The sequence below is a fragment of the Thamnophis sirtalis genome, unplaced genomic scaffold, assembly GCF_051295495.1.
Source record: "Thamnophis sirtalis isolate CommonGarterSnake01/CBP01778 unplaced genomic scaffold, rThaSir2_p1.2 scaffold_3, whole genome shotgun sequence".
In the NCBI taxonomy this organism is placed as follows: domain Eukaryota; kingdom Metazoa; phylum Chordata; class Lepidosauria; order Squamata; family Natricidae; genus Thamnophis; species Thamnophis sirtalis.
In genome coordinates, this window is record NW_028261383.1 from 62,832,844 (window position 1) to 62,858,417 (window position 25,574).

Below are 25,574 nucleotides of genomic sequence, written 5' to 3' on the forward strand. Positions count from 1 at the left end.
TTTCCCCATTTTAAGTCCCTGCTGTTCTCCTAGTCGCCCACATATACCATAGGTTCCAGCTAAGATAATGTTCTGTTTCTCCTTTGTCCCTCAGCCAACCCGTCATTCTGTCCATTTCTGCACATTCGTAGATCTTTTTAATTAAAGCATCTTCCGGCGGTATAGTGGTGGATTTCCAAAATTGTGCATAGGTTATTCTTGCGGCCACAATTATATGCAGGCTCAAATGCCATATTGAACTGCTTATGTTATCTGGTTTGATGCTTAGTAACAGGTTCTCAGGTCTCCATTCAATGTTTGCCCCGGTAACCTCTTTTAACCATTTTTTAATCCTTTTCCAATATTTCGTGGCCTCAGTACAGGACCACCAAATATGGTAGAATGTGCCATCCTTTCTTCCACAGTTCCAACACAATGGAGATAACCCAGGAAACATCTTAGCTAACCTCGTTGGGGGGAAGTGCCACCTATAAACCATCTTGTATATGTTTTCTTTGAATGCAGTAGATGTTGTAAGTTTAATGGTCTTACTCCAAAGATCCCACCATTTGCCCATTTCAATTTCATAACCTAGGTTTCTCTCCCATACTGTTAGAAGGCTTTTGTCCATCTCTTCATTAGTATCTTGGCAAGTCAAAAATTGGTAGATCTTCGATAACATTTTTTTGTCTCCACCAAACAAGATCTTATCTAGCCCCTGAGGGTTTGGGTAGATCCCGAAACGTGCCTTATCACTTTTAAACCTGTTTCTAACCTGTAAATATTCCCACCATTCCAAATTCCTGCCCTGTTGCTCTAATTCCGTCTTTGTTTTTATGTTGCCCTCTTCTGTCATGATATCTTTATATGTTATGTTTCTTGTCCAATTAAATAAACTCGGATGCGTTAAGGCCTCTAATGGTGCCAACCAACACGGAACCCTAAGATAATATTTTTTCCTCATTTTTTCCCAGACCCCCATCAAAATCTTCCGAATATAATGTCCCATGAAGTACCTATGGGGGGTGTCTCTTTCTTGCCAGAGGGAGGCATGCCATCCCTGGGGGAGGTCATGTCCCTCTATAGCCAATAGGCGCCTTCTATTCAACATCACCCAATCTTTCACCCATGTCATGATTGCTGCGTTATAGTATGCTTCCCAGTTGGGTACTCCGAAGCCTCCCAGTTCTCTGCGTTTTTGTAAAGTTTGGGCTTTGATTCGTGCTTTCTTGCCTTGCCATATAAACTGTGTCACTATTGTCTCCAAGGATTTTAAAAAAAATTTGTCCAATTTAGTTGGTGCCGTTTGAAACAAAACCAAAAATTTTGGTAATACATATGTCTTGACTGTCGCGATCCTGCCCATCAGAGACAATTGTTTGCTACTCCAATTAGTCATATCTTTGGATACCTGTTGTAGCAATTTCATATAGTTATCTACCTTGATAGAGGAACATCTCTCCGTCAGCCAAATTCCCAAATATTGTACTTTGTGGGCCATGTTGATCCCTAACAGGCTTTGTACTTCCCTTTTCTGGTTCAGAGTCATATTTTTGATTAACAGTTTTGTCTTCTCTTTGTTTATACGTAGCCCCGCTATCCTACCGTACTCTTCTATTTTACATAAAAGTTGTATCCCAGACGCCATAGGGTCCTCCAGGATAAAAACAAGGTCATCGGCGAAAGCCTGGACCTTGAATTCCTGAGCTTTAACTCGTAACCCTTTAATTTGTGTATCGCTTCTCACTATTCTAAGAAGGGGTTCTAATGTGAGGATAAACAGTAGGGGGGATAGCGGGCATCCTTGTCTTGTGCCTTTACCAATCACAATGTCACCCGCCTCTTCTCCGTTTACCAATATTGTCGCGGTTTGTCGTACATAAATTGCCCGAATTGCATAGTTTATTTCTTATTGGTGGACAAATTCAATCAGCAAGCAAGACATTACTGCCAAGTCCATCCAAAAGGCTAGGTTTCCAGGACTTACAAGTAAGGCACAGAGTATATCAACATGGACGGTCACTAAACTTGTTCTAATGACTTACTATCTCTAATCAAGTCTGATTTAATGTGTTTATTTTTATAGTTTTAATATGGTTTTAGATGTTGTTTTAACTTTTGATTGGGAACCACCTAGACTTTTTTGGAAGATGGGCAGTTATATAAATGTTTTAAATAAATTAATGCTGGAGACTTGAGCACTGTAATGTGTTAGTTCTGATTGCAGGAGAGTAGAGAGTGAGAGGCTGTTCTCAAATAAGGCATCCTTCCTAAGTCTTCATCATTCAACACCACTGCTCTGGCTCCCCATCTTTTAGTTTTCAATGAACAACGGAAACATTCACGTGCTAAAAAGCTAGACAGAGTCCAAGTCTACGAAAAATGGAATGAGAATGATTGAGATGCAATTGTAACTTCCCTAACAGATTTGTACTCTTGTTTCCTTCTTCTTTGGTGAATATTCATATGCCAGAGGAAGAAAATCTGAATTTTCCTACAACAATATCTATGAAATCCGGTGAGTTTATTGTACCAGCTTTTAAAGAAGAATCTTTTGAGTCAAATTTCAGTTGATTTCAAGTCTTGATGCATAAATCGATGCAGTTCTCTTGGGAGCTATATGGAAATAGTTAGCCACTGGGCAGGTTACTTCTTGAGCTGAGGATCCAGCAGTGAAATAAGTGAGGTGGTCCTTGAGAATTGTTATTTTCATGTTGATATACAGTAATTCTGGAATCCTTTGTGGTTTTAAAGAATCTAAAACTCTGTTTAAGCCTAGCTCTCCTTCCCAGTTTGCTTTGGTTTGGCCTGCTTCTGAGGCATGATTGACAGTGCCTTAATTCACTGAGCTAGTATAGCAGTTTCTATAATAAATGTAGTAAGTGCTGAATTTGGCATCCTTTGATTGCTTTAATGTGATGGAGTACTTTTTAAATATTTGTGAGCAAAGTCTATGACATCTAATAATTAATGTTACAAATGTTTATAATTGGGCTTGATACGTTCACTTTTTCAACATAATGCTCTGCAATTATATTTATTTATCAATGTTCAGAAGTTCTCTATTTTGGAACAGTGTATATGCTACAGTGCACAATTGGTGATTAAGAAACATGGTGACTATTAGCTGATGAAACTCTACAACTGCTATTATGAATCAGCCAAGGATGAACTGTATTTTTTGGAGTATAAGACGCACCTTTTCCCCTCAAAAAAGAGGCTGAAAATCTGGGTGCATCTTATACACTGAATACAGCATTTTTTCCCTCACGAAACTCTGCCCCTTCACCAAATAGCTTTTTTGAAGCCTTTCAGAGAGCTCCTGGAGGCTGGGGAGAGCAGAAATGAGTGAAAAACAGTCTGTTTTCCCCCCTCTCCAGCCCCCAGCTTCCTAAAGGCTATCCATGCCCTTTCTTTGACAAAAATAGGCCCGTTTTTCACGAAAAATGGGCTGGTTTTTTTGCTTGTTTTTGCCCCCTCCTCCAGGAGCACTCTTGCCCTTTTTTTGAAAAAAAATGTGCCCATTTTTGTGAAAAATGGGCCGTTTGGGGGAGGTTTGCAGAGTGCAAAAACTTTTTTTTTAATTTTCCTCTTCAAAATCTTGCTGCATCTTTTTCCTCACAAATTTTTTATTTTCATTTTCATTTTCATACACTCACATGTATACTGTATATAGCCAACACCATATAGCATTAAACAATAATTGCATCAATTCCTCTTGTCAACAAGGTCCCAGAAAATAGAAACCCAATATAACTCTTCCGCTCTCCATACATCTCTTTCTTCTACCACCCACCAACTTTCTATCTTCCCTGCATCTTATGCTCTGGTGCGTCTTATACTCCGAAAAATATGGGTATGTCAAATATGCAGTCGCTTGCATTGGTCTCTTAAGGAAAAAAAAAACTTTTAGCTGGAAATTATATCCCATATTGATAGATTTGTTTGGATGAACAGATCTGAGTAACTTACTACTGTGGCTGGTGCTACAGAGTGAATACGAGTGAAACCAAAATACAATTTGAACTGGCAATCAGATAATATACATTTTACAGCAACATATGTTTATAGACATAAATAATGTCAGCCAGAAAGGGGTGAAAAAATAAACGCTGTATTCCAACATTTATTGACAAAAACTTGTTAGTGGAGCTTCTTCATTATTAGTGGAGCTTCTTCATTATTACCAAGAGTGAAGACGCCACTTAAGAATTGAACTACCTACCACTCAGCTTTGGAATCATGGCAACTGTAAATATTTTAGTTAACCAATCGTACACTGACTTGATTCATAGAAAATAACACACTGATATACAAGCATCATTCCTGGATAATAAATATATCATAAGGCTCAGGCAGTTTTCCATCAGCATGTCAGTTCCAGATGCCTCTGCAATCATCACACAAACCAAAATGGAAGCAAACACTTTAAGCTGCTGTTTGCATAGAAGCTGTTCATAATTTGATGTAATGCACTGTACATCAGTCAACACAGTACTTAATATTGAGGACACACACAAGCCTGAGTACGCAATGACAGGCAGGCAGCAATGACATCTAGCGCACTTTATTTACCCTAATATAAATGTTCTTGGAATTCATCAAATTACCAATCAATTCACTCATCTTTGAAAACAGGTGCACTGATGTATATTAACAAGTAAATTTTACAAGCTTTTAGTGAAGCAGGCATTAATGAGAAAATCAAGCAGAGAGCTCTAAAAGCCACAGTAAAAGAACACAGCAGTGTTTCTAAGTAAACAGAGGGATTAAATGGGAAGGGTGGGGTGGCATGTTAAAATGCCTAATAAAACTGTCCCTAGGCAGACTCAGCTGCTGAAGAGGATCCTTGTTTATAACAGAAAATACTGTTAAAAAAACACCCTATGATATAGACATAGCCATTTCTGAGGGAGGGAGGGAGGGAGGGAGGGAGGGAAGGAGGGAGGGAGGGAAGGAAGGAAGGAAGGAAGGAAGGAAGGAAGGAAGGAAATACAGAGTTCAACAACAATCCAATAATGGCATATTACAATATTTACAGACTCCTATGTTGTATCATGCCCCTCTATTATAAAAATAACTAAGTAAAGAAGACTCCCTTTGCTTCAATTAACAGGATTGTTTTTTCTTCACTATTGCAAATTTTACAATTGGGCATATCATATCAACAGTTTGAAGCAGTTTAAGACCCAGTTTGCTGTTCAAAAGCCAGTATGGTCTAGTGGTTAAGGTATGGGCTAGAAAGTGAGAGACCATGAGTTCAAGTCCTGCCTTAGTCATAAAAGCCAGCTGGGTGATTTTGGGCCAGTCCATCTCTCTCAGCCCAAACAACCTCACAGGGTTGTTGTGGGCAAATAAGAGTTTGCCACCTTGAGTTATTTGTAAAAACAATAAAGGCAGAATACAAATATATTAAATAAACATACTTACAAAAGTGGGTGTTCAAGGAACAATTTTTAAAATATTGTAGAGACACAAGAAAAATGTTATTTCATTTAAAGTGTGTCAGTGCTTAGTTAAAACCATGAAAATAATGCAAATGCCTCCTAAAAATGGGATAGGGTGAGGAAAGGTCTGTGTTAATTCTGTTTAAATACTGGTGGCAGGATTTTGATTGAAGTGTATCTTTCGGTCGAAACATGGATATGACATTATGTGACAAAAATCACATAACTGATCTTTAATTGTATCTCAAAAAGGAGCAGAAATTGCCCCAAAGTCAAAGAAGGAACATTACACAATGTAAACACCTTATAGACTTCTTTTAATTACATTATATTTTATATTGTACTTCTATTTACTTTGTTTATATTTAATGGGAGCTTTTTCATTGCTTTTATAATATTTATACGGCATATTGTTTGTCTTATTATTATACTCTCCACAGCACAGCTTCAAGAAGAGTAATCAGCAAACATACTTCCAAGCAAATAGATAATACAAGTTTATCCTTTTTCCTAGGAGAATAGAGAAATCCACAAAGATTTTTTTTCGAATGAAAGGAAACCAAGCCTTTGATAAGTTATATGCCCCCAATCGACTTCAGATCACTGCCCTTTATACAAGCATCAAAAATACAGGTTTTGCTCCCTTTGACTCTATGAATGGTAGCGGATTTTGATGTTTAAGCTCTGCTCCCCTTCCATTTGAGAGCAGCACTAAATAGCCTTAGTCTCTCTAAGGGACCTTTTTTTTGTCAGGGTGGGGGTATATTGGCTGTCAATGCTGTAAATCTTTCTGAATAGATTTCGTGAGTCACGTGTGGGCAGAGCGATTTTGCAGTAGTTCTGCTCATCTCTAGTTATTTCTAGAATGGTGTAGGGATTCTGAACTAGAAGCCTCAGACCCCTGAGGTTCATAGGGTTCCTCGGCTCTGGACGTCATTGCTATGATGACCCTGACAGACAGGCTCCATTGCTAAACCCCACGAAGGAATCTGCACAATGGGGCCTCCTTCCCCTTTGCTAAACGATTTTGTGGCTGCAAGTTCAATTTAGACCTAATTCTTTCCTGTCTCTATGCTTCGAGCCTTGTGGTTGAAACAAAATGGCCACTGCTTCATTCACCGCGTGGCTGCAACATTTTCTCTCAGTCTATGGACCAATCAGGATTGACGATAGCCCGATGATAGCACCTCCCGCTACCTATCATTGAGAATCCTGATCTTTTATCTTAATCAATAACTCTCTGGCCCCTTGTTTTCATTTCAAAATTGCCAATAATATCACTGGGCTGTTCTCCATAGCTTTTTCTAGTGATCCAATATAACTGTTCTCCTTTGGCCAAGAGCCTGTGACCTCTTGTTCCAGCAGCAGCTACCATTGGAAAACAGGACATGTTTCATGTGCACACCAAAAGAATAAAGGCATATGCTGAATTTCACTGAATAATCATGTAGTCAGTTTTATTAATACAGCATTTAAAACAAACCTACGACTTGTTTTGTAAGAAATTTATGAAATTTAGTACCTGAAAAAGGTATGATCATAATAGTCTTGTTAGTTGTTCATTAGGTGGAAAGAACATCCTGTAAAGTCAGTAAGATTTGATATTTTGAAGTAGACAGACTTTGGACAGTCCATGTGTTAAACTCCAAATAAAAAAATATGCCTTTAAAAACACATATGGATGACTATTTGAGTCTCTTATTTATATACTGAATCACTCAGTATATCAGAAGAGTCTAGCTTTTAATTCTCGAAAATCCAACCGTAACAATTTAACCAAACAACTACTCCAATCTTTCCTCCTCAACGTACTTCACATTGTGAGTCTCTCTCTCTCTCTCTCTCTCTCTCTCTCTCTCTCTCTCTCTCTCCCCTCTCTCTCTCTCTCTTCCCTCTCTCTCTCTCTCCTCTCTCTCTCTCTCCTCTCTCTCTCTCTCTCTCCCTCCCTCCCTCCCTCTCTCTTTCTCTCTTTTAGGATTAAAGAATTCAAAAGCAGTATCTATGGAAGCAGGAAAAAATTGTCAAGGTCTGTGTGTATTCAACAAATGAAAGTAAATAATATAAAAGCAGCAGCTAATATAAAAGATTGTTCGGTGCTGCATTTTCTCTTTCCAGCTATTACGGGAATAAAATTATCCTTGAAGATCAAAAATCTTTTTTCAGAACTAATACAATTAAGCTTTATTACACTGCTTCAAGTACATTTCTTTCCTCTGCCAGCCCCCTCCATCTCCAACTCTAATTCAGGCTCATTCTACAGCAGTTGGAGGCATACTTCTATTTTATTGCCAGTGAAATGCTGATGTTTCAAGGGTCAAGAAACTATCTACTACCATATAGTGTGAAAATACCCACCACCCCAAATACAAACTTGTTATTGTGCGTAGAACTTAGAAGAAGGAAATAAAGAAAATAATTACCAATGGCATGCAATTGGGCTGATAGCTTTCAATTTTAACACCCTGGTCAAGCTTCTTAATTTGTCCTGTTTTAAAATTTTACAGTCTTAATTCCATGCAAAATTTCTAAGAAATAGGCTATGTTCAATGGGATTTCTTCCTAAAGCAGCACTTATAGATTTATAGCTTTCGGTCTGCTTATAAGTTAAAAAAAATGAAGTGAGAACAGGAAATCCAGCTTCTTTAAAGTAAATCAATTGTGATGAGAATATGTCAACTTTGACACATTTCTTCAATAGCCAGTAAGCTATTACTGCTTATACATACACACTTACCTGCATGCATACATGCATACATGCATACATACATACATATCCTATGAAATACAAATACAAATCTGGAGAGAAGCATGTAAAAAAGCACAGTATGATGTCAAACTTCATTCACAAAAATAGAATAAAATAAAACCCTGAGTTCACTCATGAACATTGTGATCATTACACTGTGTGGTGGATTGACTGTAAATTTCATTGCAAAATCTCTGCTTAATACATAAAGCCCAGGAGTATCAGATAATAACTTGGTTTATTTTTTTAAAAAATTACATACTTCTCTTTCCCAATGGTCTGAACTCCTTCTATATGCAATTGCCAGAGACTGAGCCTGGAACATCTTGTAATGCAAAACATGTACTATAGTACTGAATTGCGGTCTCTCCCCTGATATGATGGTAGCCAAAACTAATATACAGATTACATTCCTCTTGGGTATAATTGTCATTTAAGTCTTATTCAACTCTGAGGGGCCAGAGCCTACACTCCAATATGTAGTCTAGGCTGGAATGACAAAAAATGGGGACTGAGGACAACATTCAATTAAAATTCACCTACCATATTTTTTGGAGTATAAGACGCACCGGAGTATAAGACACACCAAGGTTTTGAAGAGGCAATTTTTTTAAAAAGTAGGTAGGTAGATAGAGGGATATAGAGGGAGAGATACTGTAGGTAGGCAGGGAGAGAGAGAGTAGGTAGGTAGGTAGGTAGGTAGGTAGGTAGGTAGGTAGGTAGGTAGATATAGAGATAGAGATAGAGAGAGAGGGATAGAGACAGAGACAGAGAGAGAGAGAGAAATACAGAAGGAAGGAAGGAAGGAAGGAAGGAAGGAAGGAAGGAAGGAAGGAAGGAAGGAAGGAAGGTAGGTAGGTAGGTAGATAAAAGGATATATAGAGAGAGAAAGAGAGAGAGAAATACAGTAGGGAGGGAGAAAGAGTAGGTGGGGGAGAGAGAGAGAGAGAGAGAAATACAGTAGGTAGGTAGGGGGAGAGATAGAGTATGTATGTATTTATGTATGTATGTAGGTAGGTAGGTAGGTAGGTAGGTAGATGTTTCCATGTGCTGGAGAAGGAAATCACTGACAACCTAAGACTTGTTTCTACTGGCACAGCACTTGATCAATGTAATTCTCATAAATCATTCTAACTCCCCCGAAAGGGGGAGAAAAAAAGTTTTTGCATTCTGCAAACCCCACCAAAACAGCCTGTTTTTCACGAAAACGGGCCTGTTTTTTTTCAAATAAAAGACATGAATAGCTGTGGGGGAGGGGGCTTGCAGAGTGCTCCTGACGGGGGGGGGGAGAACAAAAAAACAGCCCATTTTTCACGAAAACGGGCTCGTTTTTGTAAAAAAAATTAGCATGCATAGTCTTATGGAGGCTTATAGAGTGCTGCTTGGGGCTGGGTGGGACACAAAATGGCTCATTTTTTGCTCATTTCTGCCCTCCCCAGCCCCCAGGAGCTCTCTGAAAGCCTCCATAAGGGTATGCATGGCCATTTTGGTGAAGGGGAGGGGCTTCGGGAAGCAAAAAAATGCTGTATTCGATATATAAGACACACCCAGATTTTCAGCCTCTTTTGGGCGGGGGAAAGGTGCATCTTATACTCCGAAAAATACAGTAAATACTGTTACTATTATTATTTTCTAAGTATTTAATTAATTGTTCCCTTCTGTCATGTTAGAAATTATAGTTCTACAGCAATTTACGGGATTTCTGGTGACATTCTAAAGATGTTGGAAGGAATGCTGTATGTTGCTTTGAGCCACAAGTCACGCACTGCTAGTTTAAAGCATGAGTGCCCAATCTTCAGAATAAGCGTCGTGGATAATGGAAGTCTGCAATACCCCCGTGGCCCTCTCCTACACTGTGCTGCTGTTTACTCTTTCTAAATTGGATGCATAACTGTGAAATGGGAGTGGTGTCAAGGATGTCCCATGACACATAACACAGCAGTGCTCTCATATACTTGAGATTTAATTTTTTTTAAATCAGTGGTTTACTTATTCCTTCTGCCACAAAAGAAGCACAGAAAATATAAATGCATTAATTAACTGATAGCTTAGCATAAATCTTAATAGAAGTCCGATGCACAAACCCTGTCAACAAATACCTTGCTTTCAAGTTCTAGAAATTATTCTTCATACATTTCTTCATACAACCTATGAACTGTTGGATCATCATTTCAGAGATACTTCTTTACCTAAACTCTAAACTGATAAACAGAATGACCACAGATGGCAAGAAAAAAAATTAGAACTGGAGTGACCTCCAACTTCATATCAGCTTACCCATTGACTTTGCTTGTACTGTAGGAAACCATGGCAAGCCATGTCACAAATCATGCTCACGTGACTGTGGGTGACCATAGCAGCAAGGTGGCGCTAAGGTGGTTACAACTTTGTAAATACAACTGGTCTGAAGATACTTGAAATTTCAATTGCAAGGGAGTAATGAGTCCAAGATTTTTTTGTGTTATTTAAAGTTAGTTCAGCTGAAGTAACTTGATTCAAAAATTGTTGCTCTATGACACACCATTTCATCCAATTGAAAGTTACAAACAGACCGACAGGAGTGTTTTGGTGGTATATAGATAAAGGCAGACTATAAATACTCCTAAAAACATTGAGTCCTTCAGGCATGAAATTGAAGGAACATAAGAAGAACCCTACTGGATCATGATTTTGTTTTTCATAATGGCCAACCCAAACATTCTGAAGTGTCTTCAAGCCAAGGAGGACCAAGAGACATACCACACTCCTGTCACTGCTCTCTTGCAACCTGTATTTGAACATATGCTACTGCCAACAGAGAAGTGACATGGTGTCTTCACAACCAATAGACCATGAAAGATATACCCTTGATTTAATTAATCTTTTAAAACTTTCCAAGTAGTAGCCATCAATCTTGCAGTAATCAATTCCAGAAGTTAATTATGTATTTTGTGAAGAAGTGCTTCTATTGTGTTTGAAATCTCTTGTAAATCAGCTCCATTAGACAACTTTGTGTCAAGCCTAGGCCCAAAGACAACACAGTGAGATCTAATAGAATTAAGTGGTTTTTTTTAAAATTTACTTAAACAGAATCTCTCCAGACTAAAGTTCTTAAACCCTTTAGACCTTCTAACCTAATAGATATACTCTGGTGTGACTACCTTGAATCTTTTCCTCCTTTCCCCAATTGAGGACTGTTTGAGCCTTTCTCTAGAACATGCTGCCTCCTCCCTGAGAAACCACAGCGCTACTGTCATCATTCCCTCCACCAGCTTCTTCTCCAGCTGCACATTCCAACACGCTCTGGTTCTAGCATTCTGAGTAGAGAAAATAATCTTCCTACAACTTTCTCCCTGCCATACTACATGATTTTGTACATCTTAATCATATCACCCTAGAGCTGCCTCTTTCTCTAAGTCTCGTAGCTTTTTCTCAAAGGAAAGAATTTGATCACTGTATTATTTCGATTCCCACTTCTGAATCTTTCCAGTTCCACTGCATCCTTTGTCAACTGTATCAACCTGAATTGTACACAATATTTCCAATACCAATGGTACCACAGACTATATATAGACATTGTTATGATAGCATTTTTAGCTTTCAAGCCTACATGAAATTTCCCATTTTACAGCTGCCATATATAGAGTTGACATCTTCATTATAATATGAACTATGATTCAAGTTCTTTTTTCTGGTTAGTTACAGACAGATTAGATTCCATTAATGTGAAGTTAGGTTTTTTTTTAATCCCAATGAGCATCTTTTTATAATTGCTTAAATTTATTTGGCATTTCTTTGATCATACACACACATCCCTCTGAACATTATAATATCATCTACAAATGTAGCCAGCTCCCTATTTGGGCCAAAGTCAAGTTCATTTAAAAAAAAATCAGTCCCAAAACAGATTCTTAAGGAACCACTTCTTACTTCCATTCATTGAGAAAGTTTCTCTTTCACTCCTATTTTTTTTTCTGCCTTTGAACAGGTTAGCAATTTATTGGGTAACACTTCTTTTTATCCCATTGCTACTAAATTTACTCAGAAACCTTTGATGGAAAAACCTTTTTGAAAAAATATGCAAGGTTAATAAAATTATTTCTATCAATGTGCCTCCTCATACTTGCAAAAAAACTCCAAAAGATTGGTGAAATACAATGTATGAAATCCATGCTCACTTTCCTACAGTAAGACTTGTATACTCAGTATGTCTATGTTTTTTTATTCTGATTGCTGTTTCTACTTGTTACCTGGAGCAGATGTTAAACCAATTGACCTATAATCTCCCAGATCTCTCTCTCTCTCTCTCTCTTAAAAAATAGTGTTACATTGGCTACTTCCTAGTCCTCTGGCATCAAACTTATTTTGAATTTTGAAAGTTACATGTCTTTACTAGAAAGTTAGCAACTTCACATATGAGTTCTTTAAGAACTCTCAGGAAGATGCAATTATGATCTGGTGAGTTCTTGTTTATCCCCATTTTAAAAACTCATGGTATTAAAAAAATACAACAGGAAGAAATATACAAATTAGATTTCCAAAGGGTCATTTTTACACTGAAAAGATGCTGGATGGCACCTTTTTAAATTGTGCTCATTTTGAAAGTTTACATGGTGCAAGACAGACAGCACTTGGATTCAACAGGTTTTGATCTATTGGTTTCCCCATAGATAAATTAGTGACTTTAATGTACAGCATATGTATAGAATAAGATGAGATGATTTGCACTAGTTTTCTGCTTGTTTGTCTGAGACACCGATTTTAACAAAGGATATTTTAAAAACTGTAATTTTGCTTTAAACAAGCTTCATAAATTGGGATGAAGGGGAAACACTCTGAAAGATTTTGAAAAGTAGTTATTAAAAAAACATAATCCAGTTAAGTTCCATTTCAAATGTGCACTGTTTTAAAGGTTATGCTTTTGAAGCATATTAATAGTGTGTGAGAAGGAGGAGAGCCACAAAAAGTATGCTTGAGGGGCTAAGAATGCCAAGTTTCAGCACAATGATTCGCATTTCTCTTTTCTCATGATCTACTCTGATCCCACTAACATAAAGCCGATGCAGATGAAAGATCATGTTGCCTCACCTTCTTCTCCATCTTGGCCAATTGTTCCTTATAGAAGGTCTCTCTCCGCTTCAGCTCTTCGTCTTTCCATTGCAGTTCCTTTGCCTAGAGTGAAAAGACAGAGGGGAGAAAAACCCAGAAAGTGAGCAGCAGGCATATGTGACCAAGCAAGCAAGAAGGAAGGAAGAGGAAGGAAAGGAAGAAAACATGAGAAAGGTGTGTCAATCCCAACATACTGCATTGTACCAGGCTGCTGGCAAGAAAACAGAGGCTGTGTCCACAAGGAATTATTTCTAGTCAATGCAATCCTTATCACAAAAAGGAGTAAGGAAGATAAATAGTCTGAAATGCTTCAATGCATCTCTGTGACACTTATCAAGTTGAATTGCTGGACCAAAACACGAAGGAATTGCACACTCCATCTGCAGAATGGAGACTACATTTGAATGCTTTTCTATTTTCTTGTTTAAACAATTCTGTATTACTCATTTGGCATATAAAGTCACTGAATGTTCCCCAAATTATTTGCAGAGATCAATGATATAATAGTGGGTTTTTTTCCAATTAATGTTAGCTTATTTATTTACTAGATTTGTTATGGATACCCACTCCAGAAGTCTCTGGATAATTTATAAAATCAAAAAAAAAACAAACCCACATTAAAATAATGAAGACATTTACAAGTCACACAAACAGCCTGGGCTAGAACAACCAGAACAATAAACAGTGCATAAATATAACAGGGATCCTATCAATAAATATAGAACAGCTATTTTAACCTTAGATCTGGGAATACAACCAGGTCTTACGGGCTTTCAGGAATATCCAGAAGAATGAGGAGGAGGTACCCACATCTCTGGGAGGAAAGCTATTTCAGAAAGTGGGGTCCTCTGGAAGAAGGCATGCTTCCTCGGCCCCACAAGATGGCAGTATTTAACTGAAGGGATCTCTAATGCACCTACTCTGCTAGAACAGACCAGGCAGGCAGAAACAATTGAGACAATTGACTCAGTTAACCAGGCTCTATGCCTCTATGCTAGTGGAGACTCTCCTTCTGTTCCCCTACCTTTCTTTTGACAGTATAACACCCAAGACATCAAATATAGACTCTTAGACTATAACAAGGCATTTCCAATTATTTTGGAATGATGGATGTGTTAAGAATTTGAAAATGTGTTACATCTATAGTCATACATGGGAGAGTACCTGCATTCACAAAATGCAGTTCTTACTATCAAGACTCACATGTGAGCAGGAGAAATAGGGGCTATCCTGGGAGAAATGTAGAGATGAATATACCTAACCACCATTTTTACTTTTTGGGAAAGGGAAACTTTTTTAAAAAGTTTTTTATTTTTATTCTCTTATATATAGTTACAGGTATACATTCACATAGTTATTATTCTTATTTATCTTTTATCATGTTTATATATTTGCTTTTCCATATAAAAGGTTAAAATATACATTCTGTATATTTGCTTACCATCCCATAGACCTATTTTGTATTATCACCACCCTATTTTTTCTTTTCTTTTCACTCTCCCTCCCTTCTCTACTTCCTTCCTTCCTCCTCTCCTTTCCCTTTCCTTCTTCCCTTGCCTCTCCCCTACTCCTCTCTTCCTCTTCCCCCTCCTACTCTCTCTCCTTCTCTTTTTATCCCTTCCCTCCTTCCTCTCCTCTCCTCTTTCTTTTTTCTCGGGGGGGGGGGGACGGACAGGACTTAAGGAACTCATTAAGAATACCTAGTATTCTTGATAATAAACATGATGCTGGAAATCGGCACTAGATTTGCAACATACCAGCCTCCAACAATTAAAGTATCTTTTTAAAAAAAATCAATGTTAAAAGGAAAGTGGTGCAAACAGAAGCCTCCTGTTATCGTTAGACACACAAACCCACAGCATGAAACACTGCAAAAGGAATATGACACTATGATAATGTAAACCACCATTCTTTCCTAGAACAGTCAGCCTTTGATTAGGTAATCTGGGCAGAAATATTCCTTGCTGGTTCAGAGGTGTCATTTTGTGGTCAGCTGCCAGTGTCAAGAAGCAAACCATCTAAAACATTTGAATAGTCAATTGTGGTAAGGACAGCCGAGAAGATTATAGGAAGCTCACTTCCTGTCATTCAGGATACTGCTTATAAGTGCTATGTACTTAGAACTCAAAGCATTGTCAGAGACCCCACACACCCACTTCACGGTCTGCTTCTGTTAGTCCCCTCTGGGAGGAGGTATTTCTAGCTGAACTACCAGATTCTGTAACAGCTTTGTTCCCTATGCCATCCTTCTGGTAAACTCACAACATTTGTTTCTCACGCCATCTATGTATACATGCAAACTAGAATGTATTGTTTCTCCATGTCATATAATCAGGGGTGGGTTGGTGCTGGTATTACGCAAAAAAAATTGAGTTCTGCATGCGTGCACATTTGCACCTAAAAAGGTCTGCGCATGCGCATGATGTTAAAAGGGGGGGAGTACATTTTTGCAATGAATATTGTTCTGCACATATGCAGACCCGACAATCAAGATGGCAGCACCGACGATAGAACCGGTTCAGGGGCATGGCAGGCCGAGTTACTACCCACTCGGCCGAACCGGTCCGAACTGGTAGGAACCGACCTCTGCATATAATATATGTGGGAACATGCATAATTTTGTGTTTATCTATTTATTTGTCATATTTATGGAGTGTATATTAGAGGTGGAGACCCTTTGAGAGCTATATGCAACAAAATTTCATTTTAATGTATGGCGATTAGTGTACATTCAAAGTGGCAATAGAGTTATTCTAAGTTTTCTTTTCTATGGGGAGAAAAACAAAGGACCCTGAACACACGCAAGAAGAAAAACAAAATGATTGTGCTATAAACCCATGCAACTATATTTTTCCTTTTGCCATGCATGTCACATTTCATCAAGACTACGGCTAGCAATTAATTCCAATAAAGCATCAGAACCTCCAGCCAGCAGAGCCAATAACAAGAGATGCTAGAAGTTCTAATTCACCAACATCTGGCATCCCATTCCTGCTTTACAGCAAGCAATTTGATTATTTCTTTGTTGAATATAAGATGCAATGGGGCTTTCTAAAACCATTTAGTTTTACATTGGCAAATTCTTCTTATGCAAATGAACTTTTCAATCCCACCAGTATTTAATTTAAATCAAGTGGACTATTTAAGGCCTCGTATAATTAAACGAAAAGTCTTCAGGAAGTACGGTGTAGTGACAAATCTTTATTGGACTCATAGTTCAGAATTTGGGGGCAGGGGGCTCTATCCTGACATCTGGACTGGAAAAGATGTTATTTATTGGATTTACTTACAGTTAAGGCTTGAGATACAAAATGATGAGTTTCATATCTGTTACTGAATGTGACTGTTTGAGTGTTCTGTACTTTTCCTGATTCATGGATTAGAAATGATGTTAAGGGATTTGCTATTGTTAAATTTAAGTTATGGTATAAAGAGTTCTATATTTGTTAACTAAGAGAAGGTGAAGAAATAATGAAATGGTTTATACAATTTTTATACCAGGGGTTGGCAACCTTAACATTCAAAGAGCCACAAAAGTCCTAACCCATTCTGGAGCTGACCAGAAGTCTGGTTCCTCCACCATAGAGTCTACTCCTAATGCGGCATCCTTTTTCCTCTACCTGTCCTAACCAAAAGACCTATCAATTGTGGAGCCAACCAGCGACAGGGAGCCGCAGCAGAGGGATGAAAGAGCCACATGCAGCTCCAGAGCCATAGGCTGCCGATCCCTGGTTTATATAGTTAAATTCTTTCGATGAGAATGGCAAATCGCTTTTTTCATTTATTTTCTCTCATGAATAATGGCAAATATACGGTCACCAGAATCAGAGGGAGTTTTTTCTTGAGCTTTTGGACTCAGGCTGGAACATCCTCAGAGAACTTTTCTCTAGCTGTGTGTGTCTTTGTGTGTGTATCTCTGTGTGTGTGTTTTCTTCTTTTTCCTTCTCCTTCTTATTTTATTCTTATTTTTCCTTTCCTTTTTTTTTTTTTTTTTGCTTTCTTGCACCTTTTATTTTTTCCTTATATATTTCTTTTTACTTTTTGATTTATATTAATTTTTACTATTGAACTTAAAACTTTTAATAAAATAAAATAAGACATTAGGCAGTTTGGTCTAGTGGTTAAGGCTCCAGGCTGAAAACTGGGACAGCATGAATTCTATTCTCGCCTTAGGCAGGAAGTCTATTGGGTGATTTTGGGCCAATCATTCTTTTTCAATCCATCTCAAAGGTGTGTTGTGAGGAAATAGGAAGAGGAAGGAGTATTAATTATGTTTGCTCTCTTTCATTATTTATACAAATAATAAAGGCAAAATACAATTAATTAAATAAAAACAACAAATTATCGTATTTAAAATTTCCTCCTCGTAATAACGATGAACTAAACCAAGACTTGAAATGATGGGATATTAACAGAGTGAGACTGAAATAGCTGGTCAGCTTCTCTATAATCTTACAGCATGATGACTTACATTATAGATGGGAAATTTGAATTGGGGGGGGGGGTATTTGTAATTTACAATTTTTTTCCCCAATAATCTGTTTGTTTCAAAATGACCCTTAAGTAAGGGAGGAGACAAAAAGGGAAATGAATTGTAAAACATTCAGCATAGCTTAAATAATATGTTTGTTTTTTAACATACAGCTAAAGCTGAAACTAAAGTACCCATTGTTGTGATACTAGAAATATGTATGGTACTTCCAGAGAGGGCATAACATGAAATATTCAACATAACAAACATTATGAAATTGGGTTAGCCAATCATGGATATTTTGAATGAAGTGACAATACATATTAACAGCACTCCATGCCTGTTATTTCCTACCTGAAGTCATAAATCTTTACTATGTCAGAACAGACTGACTCCTTGTGGAAATTATAGTTTGGGAGAGTGTAGACACCACAGGTAGCCATACAGTTTCAGAGACATTTTCCATGTAAAACATGTATACACACAAAGGAAGAAAAGGAATGATGTTATAAAGAAATGTAGCTGAATTCTAACTAAAACGTTTATGAGTTATGTTTTCATTTCATGTTGGAGTTTATGAAGCTGAAATGGGACATAAGAATCATGGAGGCAAACTGTGCTGACCACTTCAGGCAAAAGGTTTTAAGAGGTGATGAAAAGGCAGCAGACATAGATGACGACCAGGCTGAGCCCAAGGGCAGAGTCAAAAGCATCATCAGTTTGGAGTCTGTACACCCCCATAAGAGATCTAAGTTCAGCCCCCTCTCCCATGAAGTCAATTGATTCTTATCTGGCCCCAATTTGCCTTGACCGTTAGTGGTTCAGATTCTTGTGTATAGGTAGCATGAAATAAACTTGTAGTACTTTTGAACTACATCCTGGTTCCTGTCCTGACTTTTTGCACTTAACATCAGGTTGTTAGTTCTATAATGGTTTGGGAAGACTTGTCTGGCATGGAGAGTTGGATGTATAGCAATAGCAATAGCACTTATATACCACTTCACAATGCTTTGCAGCCTTCTCTAAGCGGTTTTACAGAGTCAGCATATTGCCTCCAACAATCTGAGCTCTCATTTTACCGACCTCAGAAGGATGGAAGGCTGAGTCAACCTTGAGCTGGTAATAATCGAACAGCCGAAGTGCTAGCAGCCAACAGTCAGCAGAGTTACCTGCAATACTGCATTCTAACCATAGACAGTAAGAGTCTGGGCTGTGGGTCTGAGCTCTGAGCTTGGTAATTTGGTTGCAAACGTTTCGTTACCATTTGAAGAGACATCGTGAATGCACTTTGAATTGTGCTTGTCCGTTCAAACACTGGCCTTTAAATATCTTTTTATGTGATGCAAATTAGTGTGGGTGTTGTTTGTTCCATTACTTCTGAGTCATGGTCTGATTTCAGACTGTTTAATTGGATTGCTGTTGTTACCAAGACATGGTCTTTGGTTTTAAGTACCGTCTGTGTGATATAAATTAGTGTTGATGCTTCTGAGTCATGGTCTGGCTTCGGGGATGTTTGACTGGTTGGTTGTTGTTAATGACACATGGTCCGATTTCTTGTGTGCTGATGGGTTATAATTTTTGTTGTTGCCTAGTGGAATGACTGTTCATTTTAAAATGCTATCCTCGGGATCGTAGTTGATGCAGTTCTTTTGTTCTCAGCGATTGGCAGACTGGATCGATGTCAATATGTCTGTTTATTGACTTATTCAAATACATTCAAACATTCAAATGCATTCAAATACATTTCAACCACAGTAATATTCTTACAAGTCATTATATTATGAGCCAAAATAATCGATCTGGTTAGGGATATTCTGCACTTGGGAGAGGCATCACCAGCTACTTAGCTTTAAGCAATAGGTTAAAGGGAGGTTTAATGCTTGCTGACCTTTGCCCCCAGACCCCACCTTCATGCATTTTAAGTGACAGGAAATCTTTTTCTTCTGCCACAAATGTAAATATCACAGAAAACACAAAAGGAGATGAGAAATGGATGATGAAACATCCTTGGTCAAAGAAATGGCTTTGGGGTTACTCATTCGCTTCTGGAAAGCAGACAAAGAACACTGCTGATATTCTGTGAGTAAGGACAAGGCCTGCTTTCTCTTTTCTCATTTTAGTGATGATATTGGAAGGAAAGATCACTTGAGATACATTGGGTTAGTGCATAAGGAACTGGAAAGTATTCCATTCCAATTTAAGTAGTGCGAAAGGTTCTCTCACATACAAATATATATTTGTGCTGTCCATGCAATCTCTCCCATGTTCACAGACAACACAGATCCTTCGGGTCTCAGAAGCCATGCTTCATTTCTTCTAATAACAGAGATAATTCCAGAAGCAACCTCAAGTTATGCATTTGATCTTCTGTGGAAGTACAACCAAACACTGCAGAGCAGAAAACTCAACAGCCTTTCTGTCTCTGGACTGAGTGGTTAATCCCTGGTCTAGTTACTGTAGGCAAGCCCTGAAGCAGCAATTTCACTACCCCACCCAAAACTGATTGGTGCCGCGTGGTAACAGCAGAGTGATGACATTTCACTCTAAATTTCCAAATGATCTTATTCAGCAGTTGCATGTGGGTTTTGAACAATATGGCGCATAAAACAGAAATTTATGGAGTCTTATAATCCAACAAGATAACTAAGGCAATTTCAGTTCCAAAGCCAATTCTAAACTGCAACTGAATGAACTTAGAAAATCTCTTTCATCCAAAAAGTACTGGTTCAGTCATCTACCCAAGTCGATGCTAGTCTCTGGCCTGTAATGATTTAGTTCTGCTAAGTCTAATAGTCATCCCCATTATAAGAGTATGAACAATTTATACTCCATGATCTAATCTCTAATCCTCTTCTTCCTATGAAAATGAAATCTATCATGAAGGACAAGCAAACATAGCGTTGGCTGAAGTCACCCAAGTATCTCATCTACATCATTGAGCCTTAAGACCTGAAGCTCATTCAAAGCAACCTGACCCTGCAGAGCCTTCTACAGACTGAAGTGCTGGAACTGTACAGTCTTAAGTTATGACAAATTTGATCGATTTGGCTTCCAACGGAATAGCTGAAAGGGTTCTACATTCAAATCTGCAACCCCCAAAGCTCTGAACATCTTGGAAAAGCTCCTGAGGGTAACGCTGAGGGGATACAATGGTGATGGAAGAAAACCCACCAGTTCAAAGTGCCAAACTCTCTCAGGAGAATTTGGAACATAAAACTAATGTGAACTGGGTTATGCCGGCAGGAAACCAGCTGTACTCCCCCCCACCCCCAACTAGCATCATGCATATGGTGGTAAGTTCCCCACAGTTAACAGCAACATTTATCTCAAGTGCCAAACTTTGTGTGTACTTAACACGGGGAGGGATTTGGGAGTGCGAAGTCATCCCAAAGCGCCTAGTTATTTCACCATTTTGAAATATGTTGGAAGCTTTTGAGTTAACAAGACGATTCTTCTTTCAGCAAGACATCTGATATACAGCCAAACCAATGACAAGCTTTCTCTCTCCCTCTTCTTCTTCTTTCTTTTTCTTTTTTAGCAAAAAGATTATTTAAGGACTAAATAGTAAAGCCACATGGAACTGCAGGAGCTCAGCATACTCACAAAAAATAAATGGCAAGCCATATACGCACAAGCTTCTATTATTATTTTTGACTTAAGCAATAACACAGCTGCAGCAGAATAAGAACAAGACTATAAACATCTCTCCTGCCCATAAACATCCTGGCTTCAGACGAAGGTGTTTATGAGAAAGCCAGAGCACTCGTTGGTTGTCAAGGGCTTCCAACTCTCCCTTATTTCTTGGGGCAACACTCACTTGGCAGCCTATTCTTTAAGCAGTAACGTCTTCTGTGAGCTAACCTTTATTATCACAATTATTTATCTAAGGGGGACCAATAATAAGAGACAAACACTCTTGCAGCCCGGAGCAGACAGAAAAGTGTAAAACAACTCTATTTCTAGAAGCTGCTACCATTGGAAACAGCACAGAGATCATACTCCAACTCTTGGAAAGATTATAAGAATTTGGCTGTATATTGCTCAGCAAATCTTTAGCCCCTGTGCTGCCAACATGTTCACAGAGTCAAATATTTACAGGTCCACAGGTGGCATTCAGCATATTCTGACCAATTCAGGAGAACCGGTAGTGGAAATTTTGAGTAGTTTGGAGAACTGGTAAATACCACCTCTGGCTGGCCACCCCATCTATTCTCTGCCTCCCGAGTCCCAGCTGATCAAGAGGGAATGGAGATTTTGCAGTAACCTTTCCTTGCCATGCCCACCAAGCCATGCCCACCAAGCCATGCCACACCCAACGAGCCATGCCCAGAGAACCAGTAGTAAAAAAATTTGAATCCCACCACTGTACAAGTTCGACAATTTTCATCCCCAAGAAAAACAATTATTCTCATCATTATACCACATAATGGTATAATGCTATAATTAGCATTTGCTTGGCTATCAATAATTTTGTCATGAGAGTTATCTGCTTTAATTTTGTTTTCTCTGTGACATTGTCTCAGGAACCAAACCTGCCTGGATTTATATTTAAACAGAATTGAACCTGATTAGTACTGGATGGGAGATCATCAGGAAATTCCATGGCTATAAATTAGAGTAGTTAGTTAAGTCTCCCAAGAAAAGAAAATGGCAAAATTATATTGGTAATGTAGCTAAGAAGACTATACACACATGTCTTGACAAGAGTTACTGGGCTCCCATAGAGATTGAAAATGGAAAGAAATTATTAAATTCCAGGGAATGGTAAACATATACCATGGTGAGTTTCTGAGCAAGTGGGAATGGGCGTCCAAAATCTATACAAGATCAGATGTCACCCGCTTCATGCTACTGCAGTGCAAAAATATCAGAAAAAGGAACTTCAATTTCCTCTTACTTCTAGTTGACATAATTGTCAGTGGTGATAGAAGTCTGTTTTCATTTTGTGTATTCCAGGCTCCTCATTCAGGTAAATCCACCAAATAAGGCTGGAATCCGCCAGCCACTAACTGTATTCCCTGGCAAGAGTCAGACAATGATGTTTTTGCCTTATGTATTACACAGACATTATCTGAGAATAAATTTACTTGCAATTCAATGTTGGAGTCTACATATATATAGGTATGGAGCCGTATGTGCTTTTCACTGGGGAAATCAGTATGATGAACGGGATAAGAAAAAAAGGGGAAGCCTAGAGGACATTAATCTCAATACAGTCTAAATATTGGCAAACCATACATCAATTAATAAGATATTGCAATTAAGTACACAGTGATGCACATTGGTGCAAACATTTCACATATGGACTGCTGATGTCAAAACTGTAAGTAACTAGGGAAATGATTTTGGGATCATAGTAAACAACTCAATGTAGTTATAAAAAGGCATGCTAGGATTTATTAAGAAAGTAACTGAAAATGAAAAATGTGCATGCTCTGAGGGTGTCAGTATACTACATATACTTTCTAATTGGGGAGATTCATATACAACTGTATCTCAGTTTGCAATCTCTAGGTTACTGATCCAACCTTGCATAGAATAGCATGAGCACAGTCTGGGCTAAAAATGGCTTTTGATTGCACTAATGACAAAATGTGTTAAAATTGATTAATACTTTCCTGACTTTAAACATTGAGTACTGTAAGCAACATAGATAAACCTAAGGATAACAAACTAATCTACTTTTTCTCTATCTTATTAAAAATTTATTATGAAAACCTCTCCATTGAGCAGAACCATGATTGGTGACCTAGGTCAATATCTATACCAGGGATCAGCAACCTTAAACACTCAAAGGCCATTTCGACCCGTTTCCCACAGAAAAGAAAATACTAGGAGCCACAAAGGTCCTAACCAGAAGCCCCCCATTCAATTCTGGAGCTGACTGGAAGCTCGGTTGCCCCACCATAGTCGCATCCTAGTGCAGCAAACTTTTTCCTCTACCTGTTGTAACTGAAAGCCATATCAATTGTGGGGTCGACTGGAAAATCCGTCCCTTGCCATAGAATCTTCTCCTGGCACACTGTGCTTCTCCCCACTCCCAACCAGAATTTGGGGTGCCAACTGGAGACAGGGAGCAGCAGCAGAGGGATGAAAGAGCCACATGCGGCTCCAGAGCTGCGAGTTGATGACCCCTTATCTATATGCTTATAACATATTAAAATTATGACTTTGAAGGACAATAAAAAGACTAGAATGAAGTCCAAGAAAAGTAAATGTTTCGGATGCGAAAGAAGAAGAGGAAGAATATGCAGGCAGCATCACAACTGAGACCAGATTTCTATTGCTGAGCAAGGTGCTTGTTAAATGAGTCACACCCAATTTTACTACCTTTTTCCACAATGGTTGTTAAATGAGTCCCTACAGTTATTAAGTAAATTACGTAGTCCTTAAGCAAATCTAGGTTCCCCCATTGACTTTGCTTGTTGGGAGCTAAATGGGAAAGTTTGCAAATGGTGATCACATGACTCCAGAAGGCTGCAACCATTGTATATAGATGCCAGTTGTCAATCATCCGAATTTTGATCATCTGACCATGGCATGTTGTGACAAATATAGTAAATACAGCTGGTTGCAAGTCACTTTTTTCAAGTTTTGTTATATTTTTGAACAGTTACTAAATGAACAGATGTAAGCCGAAGCCTACCTATAATAGATCTGAGTGAAGGTACTCTGATATGATTAATAAATACATGTCTCACAATGAAAATGTAGTTTAATTAAGAGTGAAAGATCTAAAATATACGTATCAAAAAGCACAAACTAGAGGAGGAGCCAACGTCTCTATGGTACGGACGTGCAGTCGATGTTCTGAGACTGCAGCCGATACTTTTGCCACTGGGGGATCCAATCAGACCTAAACCATCCGGAAGAGATGGTGAAAGGAAGACCACATCTTGCTGATATCAGGGACAACACAAGTCTCTGATTGATACAAGAGAAGGACTTCAAGCTGGCGACAAAAGGCAGCCTAGGCTGATGAAGTGGGGACGGCTAAGGAATGGAAGGAAATGGAAAGAGAAAGTGTGATCAGCTGGTGAATTCTTCCTGTTATGAAAAACATTGCCCAAAAGAACTTCTTTTTTATGCTAAATTAAATCCTTAAGCAGAAGAAGTTAGCGGCGGAACTGATCTTCATTGGATTGTTTTGGTTAGTATGCTTTTCTTTTTGTAACTACACTTTGTCGATTGAAATGCTCCTCGCAATTTTTTTTCTCTCTCTCCCCTCTTCTTAAAGTGAACGGACTGGTTTTTCTTCTTCGGCTCCTTTCTGCTTTATTTTACAACTTAAGGATGAAAATCTCCCTCTCTACTCTAACAAAAATCATCTATTATTTGCTATTAAACTCCATTTAACTTTGTCCCTCTTAAATCTGAGATAAGAGCATGAAGGAAAATAATCGCTGCTACTCGGAGGCCAGAAGCTAGAGGTTTGTTTGTTTTTTGAAACTAAAAATAGCAACAGCAGTTAGACTTATATACCGCTTCATAGGGCTTTCAGCCCTCTCTAAGTGGTTTACAGAGTCAGCATATTGCCCCCAACAATCTGGGTCCTCATTTTACCCACCTCGGAAGGATGGAAGGCTGAGTCAACCTTGAGCCGGTGAGATTTGAACAGCCGAACTGCAGAACTGCAGTCAGCTGAAGTAGCCTGCAGTGCTGCACTCCAACCACTGCGCCACCTCGGCTCAAAACTACGCATTTGTTCCTACTTCTCCTTTAATTTCACTGTCTTTGTACTTCAAAGCTCCATAACTAAAAGTGATAAGAGCCAAGGGCACAAAGTGTTTACCACAGCTGTCCTTTGAGAGCTGTATCGGCACTGGGAGAAGGGGAAAAAATG

The 25,574-nt window shown here is 38.5% G+C and overlaps 1 protein-coding gene across 1 annotated transcript in view; it reads right to left on the reverse strand.

Moving 5' to 3' along the window:
- Window positions 1–25,574, reverse strand: part of CHCHD6 (coiled-coil-helix-coiled-coil-helix domain containing 6) — a 230,450-nt gene that overhangs the window by 110,935 nt on the left and 93,941 nt on the right. The window contains exon 5 of the mRNA XM_087707812.1: window positions 13,240–13,323. Within this exon, the coding sequence (XP_087563938.1) occupies window positions 13,240–13,323 (84 nt within the window). The remainder of the gene's footprint in view (window positions 1–13,239; window positions 13,324–25,574) is intronic.